At 36.2% G+C, this 10,257-nt stretch overlaps 1 protein-coding gene across 1 annotated transcript; it reads left to right on the plus strand.

Moving 5' to 3' along the window:
* The first annotated feature begins 683 nt into the window (after nt 1–683).
* LOC105164049 (respiratory burst oxidase protein F) lies at nt 684–9,400 on the plus strand. The gene is made up of 14 exons (XM_011082597.3): nt 684–1,942; nt 2,051–2,210; nt 2,481–2,529; nt 3,368–3,481; nt 4,904–5,326; nt 6,216–6,602; nt 6,683–6,778; nt 6,944–7,059; nt 7,144–7,311; nt 7,399–7,558; nt 7,661–7,858; nt 7,940–8,068; nt 8,449–8,527; nt 8,613–9,400. The coding sequence occupies exons 1-14, from the start codon at nt 1,279–1,281 to the stop codon at nt 8,720–8,722; spliced, it is 2,853 nt and encodes a 950-aa protein (XP_011080899.1). The 5' UTR covers nt 684–1,278; the 3' UTR covers nt 8,723–9,400.
* Nucleotides 9,401–10,257: the final 857 nt, after the last annotated feature.

Genomic DNA, 10,257 nt, shown 5'->3' on the forward strand with positions numbered 1-10,257 from the left:
AAATTATGAACAACGTAAACTTTTATGTTTTGCTTAACTTTTTTGCATAATTTCACAACCTATCGTATAATTTTCTGCACTTATGTAAATTAATTTAAAAATATCGAATAGAAAGAACGAATACTACATCAAAACAATGTAAATATGCTTCTTTACACCATCCCTTTTGATGGTAATTCAACGGTGACATCTCCTTATAATATACACATACATCTATTTTATACATGATTATTCATAAAAAATATTCATGTGCTTACTAGAAAATACAACATAATTTAAAATAGAAAATTCAATTCGTTTTAGTCACTAATCTACTTCTCCTTGTCATATTTAAAGCGCTTATATTAGTAAATCAAATCGACTAATTTATTGTATTATTTTTTAATAAAATTTGAAGTTGGTGAAATATTCCGACATAAATAGCATGTTATGCAAAATATAAATCATCACCATATTTTAGAAACAAATAAAAGTGCAACATTTGACATCAAATCAAACTCACAAGTCACAAAAATAGGTAATAATAATAGAGTAATTTACATTTGGTTCCAGACAATCCACACCTCCAATTTATAAAAAAAAAAAGAAAAAGAAAGAAAAGTAGATTCCCTCGGCCATTTCTTGTTCCCTTTTCATCACTTCCCATTTCCCACCTTCACCTATACCTATCTCTCTCCACACTACTATTGTCTACGCGTCACCCCAATACACACACTCTCTCTCTCTAACATACATACATATATATAATAGTATATATAAAACACACACTCCATATACCCAGAACTATATTTTACACACACACACACACACATAGAGAGAGAGAGAGAGTGTGTTGTGTGTTAAAAATGGCACTACTGATCACCAACAAAACCACTTCTGATTGCGTTTTCTAGCTAACACATCTTTCCTTCCATCACACCGAAAAAAACAAACATATTTTTTAACAATACCACCAAAGTTGAGAGAAAATACTGACAATATTATTCATTCCCTATAGTACCAACACAGAAATTCAAACAAAATTAAGGCTTCAGTTTCAGTTTCTGCAGTGGGTTTCTTTCTTTGGTCCCCCTTTCATCTTTGCTCTTTCTACCTCCGCCTTGCATGTCCTTTTACATATATTCTTGACGCGTTTAGTTTGTTCTTACCCAATTTCGTTTCCTTTTTTTAGTATATATTGATTCTTTCAGGGACTATGTTTTTGTTCATAATCATCAAATTGTTATGCTGATATAAGAAGTTGAAGAATAGGAATCACATTTTTTGGTTGTTGGTTCAATGAGGGGGGTGGGCAAGCACGAGCGGCGGTGGGGATCAGATACCGTACCTGCCGGAAATTCGGTCAGCGGAGGATCGTCTCCTGGAACGGAGTATTCCGGAACTTCGGCCACGAATACGGCGGAGGAGTTCGTTGAAGTCACGCTCGATCTTCAGGACGATGATACCATCATCCTACGCAGCGTTGAACCGGCCACGGTCATCAACATCGACGGCAATGACGTCATCTCCGGAATCACAGGTGTCGAGACTCCGGCTCCGGCATCGGCGTCTACTTCCCGGTCTCCGACGATGCGGCGGAGCACATCCAACAAGCTGCTCCAGTTTTCTCAGGAGTTGAAAGCGGAAGCACTTGCGAAAGCGAAGCAGTTCTCGCAGGAGCTGAGGAGGTTTTCATGGAGCCACGGGCACTCGTCGCGGATACTTTCCGGCACCGGCGGATGCAGCAGCGGCTTGGACTCCGCGCTGGCGGCGAGGGCGATGCGCCGTCAGAGGGCGCAGCTGGATCGCACGCGCTCCGGCGCTCATAAAGCTCTCCAGGGGCTTAAATTCATCAGCAACTGCAAAAACAACCGCATCGACGCCTGGAACGAAGTCCAGAGAAATTTCGAGAAGCTCGCCAAAGACGGTTACCTCTATCGCGCTGATTTTGCACAATGCATAGGTTAATCTCATTACTTTCAACACATAATCTTCTTGATTAACGAGCTAATCTACGCCATTAATTACTGTTTTTTAACTCTCCTAATCATTGCATCTTACTTTAATCCAGGGATGAGAGACTCCAAGGAGTTCGCACTGGAATTATTCGATGCATTAAGCAGACGGAGAAGATTGAAGGTCGAGAAGATCAGCAGAGATGAGCTCTACGAGTTCTGGTCACAAATCACGGATCAAAGCTTCGACTCCAGGCTCCAGATTTTCTTCGACATGTACGTACACACCCTTTAGTTAATTAATTAATTAATTAAGCTAAATCATAAGTTAATTAATTGAGTAATTAGGCTACAGTAAAAAGTGGAAACGGAAATCAATGCTATTATGCAATAATTTAGGCAAGTGTCGGAAGAAAAGGCAAAAATTACTATGGGTTTCTTAAGACAGAAGAGTTTCGTACAAGTTGATTATTGAAATAATTAACTACCTTAGATAATCTAATGTTTTACTTAATTAATTAATAATTAATAATAATATGATTGCAGGGTGGACAAAAACGAAGATGGCCGCATCACCGAAGAGGAAGTTAAGGAGGTAACCCAAAATTTCTTTCTTTTCATTTAATTAATCAATCATTTTAATTTAAAATATTAATTAAAATAGTGGGTAATCACTCTTTTCATCAGAGTTTTAAATTAATGCAGTAATGATTAAGGGGGTAAACCACAGTCTGTGAGATTCCGGTCGCATAAACAACGTAGCCGCTGACCTTTTTATAGTATATAGTTAGATACAAGATAGGTATACTGAGATGGAATTTAGTGTTTTTTTTTTTTTTGCGTATTAAGATTTAGTGATGTAGTAGATAGGGGTACCCTGTGCTAGAAAAGTTGTTCATTTTAGGGGTTAGGCGTGACTAGGGACCGTACTTGAAATGTATTTTCTAACCAACAACTCCAATTCTTATTGGTATCATTGTCTTGGTCCAAAATATTATCTGTTTGGCTAAATAAATTATATTAATCAAAAGTGGGTTTATTTGGGTACCAAAGTAGTGTCAAATGTATCTTATCTTGGAATTGAATTCTCTGGATTGCACCTACCTCTCATTGAGGATTAAGTCATCTACTAGGGATTTGGTGGGGGTAAAATTGTAATTTGACTGTCACAATTCGACTTTTTTTTTTTTTTTTTCGGGTTTGAGATATGGTGTGGTTTATATTATTCAGTATATTTAAATATAAAAATTAATTGAATGTAAATAAACTAGAAAATAATACAAATATAGTAAATTTGTATTTATTTTGATGTGACTCAAATTTATAACTTTGGAAAAATCTTAGTAGTTAACAATTGGATGAGGAGGAACATCAAGAATGAATTAATTCACCGACCTCACCTTTGTTTTTTTTTCTTCTTATTTTACTTGTAGATTATTATGGTAAGTGCCTCTGCAAATAAGTTATCAAGATTAAAAGAACAGGCGGAGGAGTACGCAGCGTTGATCATGGAAGAGTTGGACCCCGAGGGGCTTGGCTACATTGAGGTACTTGCATGCTACTCCATTCCATAGCATTAATAAATTGCATTAATCAACACCAACCGCAGCACTTAGACAACGGCAGTATGAAAAATGGTTGCAACTAAAATTACGATGTTGGACTTTTGTTTCCAGAAAGTCAGTAGTTAGACGACGAATGAATGATCATTCGATCATCTTATTTGTTAATATTCGATTACAGTGTTGTTCAACTATACACGTTGAATAAAAAATAACACAGATTTTAAACACATAAACATAAAACCAATACAAATTCCAATACCCATACTTTGGTATTGTCGCAAGTAGAAAGTTGGATCAGCCAGGCAGATAATTAACAAAATACATTCAAAATAGAAAAACGAAATATTTTAATTTTAGTACGGTAAATTTTATAATTTAAAAAAAAAAAAGAAACTTGTGTATTTTGGTATAAACATATGTTGTTTATCCCGACAGTTCAACAACCCGCCTTTTTGCTTGACTTAGCGGGCGAGTATATATACTTTACGTTTACCAATTATTTTAGTGAGTAATTAATTGATGCTCTAATTTTTTTTTTAAAAAAAATCTAGTGAAATTTGTCAGTTATACTTCACGAGATGAGGATGATTAGTTTTGTATAAAATCGAATTTAGTCAGACATTCATTTGGGATTACAGTTGTGCGAAGATATAATATAGTTAAGTGAATGATGTCCTGACGTAGCTTAAATTCTTGATTAATTTTTTCTTGGAGGAAATGATTACTCACCTAACTCCTGTTAGTTGAGCTTGAGAAAAAGACCAAGTTGATGAAGAAAGTTTCAACATATGATTAAATCAACAGTTGATTTGGAAAACTTGGTAAAGGTTCTTGAGTGCTGTCATGTCTTATTTTAGAAAATTTTAGCACTCGTGTAAGCTGGAATTTGAATTGCATTGCCGTGTTCTTGTCTAGTGTGTGTTGGTAAATGAACAAGTTTGGTTTAATGTCAACAAGCCAATCAACTAAACACACAAATGGAATGATTATAGGAAATAGTAATTTTGCTAACTGTTTCATCCACGATTAGAATCAAATAAACCAGAATTAAAATATAGGTAAGACATTTTATTTTAATCTTTAAGGCCCAAATTTAAAAAGTAAAAAAAAAAAAAGCTCATAAAATCAAAGCCAAATTCAAGAATCAAGATCAAATCTTGCCTGCATGCGCTTGATTTACCATATTTGAGCAATGGATCTTATAAGCGAAGACTTTTTGGTTGTATCATTTCCCATGTGGACATTCTGTTTTCCATAGCAGGAAAGCGTGTTTTCAGCACTCAAACACATGTAGAAACATATGGTCCAACATTATTGCTTGATGTCCCTTTAAGGGAAAATCCGCATGATCCAACTTTTTATCACCATATCTCATGCATATTGTTTTGTCATACAATGATGCAGCTATGGCAGCTGGAAACACTATTGCTACAGAAGGACACATACCTAAACTACAGCCAAGCCCTGAGCTACACGAGCCAGGCCCTGAGCCAGAACCTTCATGGGCTCAGATACAGAGGGCGGTTTAAGAGAATGAGCTCAAAATTGATTTATTTCTTGCAAGAAAATTGGAGGAGAATTTGGGTCTTAACGCTCTGGATTATGATAATGATTGGGCTTTTCACTTGGAAATTCTATCAGTACAAACAGAAGAATGCGTTCAGGATCATGGGTTATTGCCTTCTCACGGCTAAGGGCGCAGCCGAGACTCTGAAATTCAACATGGCTCTCATATTATTGCCTGTGTGCAGGAACACCATTACTTGGCTGAGGTCCTCTAAGATGGGGTATTTTGTGCCCTTTGATGACAACATCAACTTTCACAAGGTATACATACACGGCCACAATTACTTTCCTGCATAAAGATTTTGTGAATCAGAATTGGAATAATGACACCTCATCAGCATTACAAGCATATGGCCCATGGGTATACTCGTAGAAGAAACATCCCTTTAATTACATACTATTTCAAGTTTAGTCTTAGTAATGAAGACTAAAAATAGGGAGACAACTTAGGGGAAAAAAATAAAATAAAACTTAAAATCACATGAGAAATATTCTTTGTGCCAACAACCAAAGTGTTCACAGCCATCACCTACACCTACTCATCATGATGCTTGTTATACTTTTTTTTCTTGTTTCATACGGTTATGCGTGGACCCACTGGCATGACTTTGTGAATAAGTCAGCTGTCATTATTTGATCCTTTGCAATGGAAGCCCGACATTTAGCAGGTCAACTTAGCGTCAAGCAGAAAATTTTGACATTTGCTGATTTACCTCTTCTCTCTCAGCCCTTTTTCTCTTTTATGCCTTGTCCATTGGTCAATTAGCCCGTGAAGTATTAATAATTACCAACAGCATAAGATTAAAACTTGTAATTATCTGTTTGATCATTCCAACACTAACCACGTGATAAAGTGCATTGAATTTGTTATATGATTAATTTGTGTTTGCCCAACTATAATTTGAGAATGGATTGAAATGGACAAAAGTAAAAATGAAGAATTGATTATCTGATTTATCTCAACAATGTTATCTATTTTAATTTGATTTGCTATTTAAATAAGGAGGACGAAATTGGTTCTCTGATTTACCATTATGTCATTGAGTTCTTGGTTTTAGAGTAAGTGCAATATATTTTTGTTTTTCAAAATATGAGAGTTCTGATCAGTTTTTGCCTTTACATTTTGGTGTTAAATATTGGATATGAGCAGACCATTGCTGCAGCCATTGTAATTGGTGTCATACTCCATGCTGGTAACCACCTTGCATGCGACTTTCCAAGGCTTATAAACGAACCGGATTCAACATACCGACTTTATATGATTGATGACTTTGGCAATCACAAGCCTAATTACATGGACCTTGTTAGAGGGATTGAGGGTGTGACGGGAATCCTGATGGTGATCTTCATGGCAATTGCTTTTACATTAGCAACACGGTGGTTCAGACGGAGTCTTATTAAGCTGCCTAAGCCATTAGACAGGCTCACCGGCTACAATGCCTTCTGGTACTCGCACCACCTGTTCGTCTTTGTCTACATCTTGCTCATCATCCATGGAGTTTTCCTTTATCTCGTCCACCACTGGTATAAAAAGACGGTATGGATATATATTCCCGAATTTTTCACTTGGAATCAGTAAAATTTAAGCTGATAGTTAAGATTTTCCTTTGGTTGCAGACATGGATGTATCTTGCGGTCCCTGTACTTCTTTATGCAGGAGAAAGGACCCTCAGATTCTTCCGCTCAGGTTTCTACAGTGTCCGGCTTTTGAAGGTGAGCACGAGCATGATGATTATCGTGCTCTCAATCTGATCAAGTTGATTAATGGACGAAGCTCTAGAGAAGACATGGTCTGAAATCGGTTACATGTGATGGACTCAGCATGTGGGACTTAAAGTTGATCAAATATCCTAACTATTTTCCTTTCTCCATCTTCAGGTTGCCATTTATCCAGGAAATGTCCTCACATTGCAAATGTCAAAGCCTCCACAGTTTAAATATAAGAGCGGACAATACATGTTTGTCCAGTGTCCAGCTGTTTCTCCATTCGAGTGGTAAATTACAATGACTATAACATATTCGAAACATTTTTATCTTTGTTTTTTATGTTGATAATGCTCTAAGTTGCAAATTCCCAGGCATCCGTTCTCAATTACCTCGGCCCCTGATGATGATTACCTTAGCATTCACATACGTCAGTTAGGTGACTGGACACATGAGCTTAAGAGGGTATTCGCTGAGGCATGTGAGCCTCCTGTTGGTGGGAAGAGTGGCCTACTCAGAGCTGATGAAACTACGAAGAAAAGGCACGCTTCTGTTTACATCACAGTATAAGCATGCTACTTGTAGATGTACTTTTCTTCCCATAATCTAAAATTTACCTCTAAATCCAGTTTGCCAAAGCTATTAATAGATGGGCCTTATGGAGCTCCAGCGCAAGACTATAGGAAATATGACGTCCTCTTACTTGTTGGTCTTGGAATCGGAGCAACTCCCTTCATCAGCATCCTAAAAGATTTACTCAACAATATTGTCAAAATGGAGGAGCAGGCTGTGAGTACATTTCTCTTTTCCTCGCCTTCTGATTCTCCTATATCTTCAATGTCCTAACTCATAAACCCGTTCAACTTAAGACAAACTGTTTATTCTTCGCAGGATTCAATATCAGATTTCAGCAGGTATTCGGACCAGAGTGCTGGTTCTTTTGACTCTTCATCTCACAACAAGGTTTCTCCTAAACGGAAGAAAACTCTGAGGACAACTAATGCTTACTTTTACTGGGTCACGAGAGAGCAGGGGTCATTTGATTGGTTCAAAGGCGTCATGAATGAAGTTGCCGAACTTGATCAAAGGGTAAATCAGCATGGTCAACACTGCATTTCTACTCAGGACTCATATATATTACTGATTACAACCTTGAATTATCGATTTTAGGGTGTTATCGAGATGCACAACTATTTAACTAGTGTCTATGAGGAAGGGGATGCACGTTCGGCTCTCATCACAATGGTTCAGGCACTTAACCATGCTAAAAATGGGGTCGATATCGTATCTGGAACAAGGGTAAGATCTTCATTCACTACAAGAAAATAGTTTAATAGCAGCAAAAAAAAATTAGCGTCGAGCTAATTAGCAAGTAAAATTCTCGTTGCTAATCTATATTACTTAATATAAGAAATCTATTTGCTAATGAATTTTGCAACTTAAATTTACTTGCTAACGAATTTAGTAAGGATTTGTTTAAACTATATATTAGATAATGTAGATTAGCAATGAAATTTTTGCTTGCTAATTAATCCGACATTGTTTTTAACATCAAATTTTTTCATAGCTATTGAATAATTTTCTTGTAGTGATGGTCCTAATCATACACACAATTCTACGTTTTCCACGACCAATATGAAAAAGCCATATATTTTTAATCATGCCACTGCTTCTAACAGGTCAGAACGCATTTTGCAAGGCCTAATTGGAAGAAAGTTCTCTCTAAGATCGGCACCAAACATGCCAATGCAAGAATAGGTCAGTATACCATTCACAATCTTGTCAAACTATATTTCAGTTTCTGTTACTGTTCATGTCTTATTGGTACTTACTTTCGGTGCAGGGGTCTTCTACTGTGGGGCACCAGTATTGGCAAAAGAACTCAACCAGATGTGCTACGAGTATAATCAGAAGGGCTCGACCAAATACGAATTCCACAAAGAGCATTTCTAAGAGACAACAACCACATGCCTAATAGCACTACCATTTTGTCCCATTTTTGGCTGACCCCTGAGTTAATATATACGAAGTCTCCCTTGCACACAGTATGCTGAAAAGAGAGGGCCAAAGTGTCAAAAATGCTACGAAGGAAATAATATTTGTATAGTCCTTGGTAGGAAATTAAGATAGCTAGAATTTACAGGAAATGTACACATACAAGTCTATATAATATATTTTGATTCTATAGTACAGTTTTTCATGAGCCAACATAACCAAAAATTGGTTGTGGGTGGCAAAATGGCTCAAAGATTTTGAATAAGGCGGCAACATCACGACGACCACTAAGCATCCGCCAGGCAGCAGTATCGAGCACGTGACAGCTGAATGACGAGGAAGATGTAAGTGCAGTACAGCATTAAGGGCATTGAGCTATCCTGATAATGGATTTGGAAAAGAGACATCTGTGGAAGAGATGAGGTTTGTCTTTGTGGATTTAGGGGACCGTTGCTTTGGTTCAAATCTTTCAATTATTAGAATTGGACCTCGTTTCTTTAGGTGGGGTAGAGACATCCTTGTACAACAGCATGCCTATGCTTTCCACTATGAAAAATATGCTGCCATTTTATTCCTGGTTTCGTGTTTTCTCCATGGAATAGAAGAAGAATACGTAAATGTGAAGTTCACAAGGGATCGCACGTTGTTCTGTGTTAATCTGTTAAAGAGCTTTTGATTAGGTTAAGATTGCAAGACTATATTGTATGCTGATGCAGTGCGGATGATATGTGTAAATAAAGGGATGGATAGTGCAGTTGATCTGCTATTACTTTTTACAAGAGGCCGTAGGACAAAAGCAACAAAAAAACAAAGGTGTAATATTGGTATCTTCTTTACTAATAAAGTGAACTTGTCCAAATAGATGACGTAGCTTTTATATACCCGTGTACTGTATTTATTGAATATAATAAAATACGTCAGCTGTATTCGAATATATTTGAAATTATGAATTTTAAATATTTAATTAAAAAAAATTCGATTTATTTGGACAATCCTAAATGGAAAGTATTTCGAATCCTTTAACACTAATTTTAATCTATCTTTTTCTTCTAATAATATCAATAGAGTTCAAATTATTATAATATGGTTTATTTGAAATTTATTTTTTAAATCATTCCCTCACTTTCATATTCATCCATTCAAATATAGCTTAATAGATTTAAGAAGAAAAAAAAAAAAAATCAAACCCCAGCCAAATCTTATGATGTTGAAATAATCTCAATAGGCCAATTATTAGAACCTTTTATACGTTTACCTATGCTTTACTAATATAGTTATCCCGGCACGTAATATTTATACATATATAATCAGATATATATGAGACATACGATACAGATTTTAAAACAAAAATCAATATATAGTTAAAGCGGACTAAGTGATTATCATGAATAAAAGTGGATATTAAATATAATAGTATGTTGGTAATTAAAAAAATGATGTGAACACACAAATCTTCAGTTGTAAATGAGAAACAACTTTTATTTTTACTAGCC

This window comes from Sesamum indicum, linkage group LG6, assembly GCF_026168435.1.
Source record: "Sesamum indicum cultivar Baizhima isolate 11 linkage group LG6, ASM2616843v1, whole genome shotgun sequence".
NCBI lineage: Eukaryota > Viridiplantae > Streptophyta > Magnoliopsida > Lamiales > Pedaliaceae > Sesamum > Sesamum indicum.

Excerpts from the sequence above, each read along its gene's own strand:
- LOC105164049 (XM_011082597.3), top strand. The coding sequence starts at position 1,279 with ATGAGGGGGGTGGGCAAGCACGAGCGGCGGTGGGGATCAGATACCGTA. Across the intron at positions 5,327-6,215 it reads ACAACATCAACTTTCACAAG|ACCATTGCTGCAGCCATTGT; the intron begins GTATACATACAC and ends GGATATGAGCAG. Across the intron at positions 7,559-7,660 it reads TCAAAATGGAGGAGCAGGCT|GATTCAATATCAGATTTCAG; the intron begins GTGAGTACATTT and ends TATTCTTCGCAG.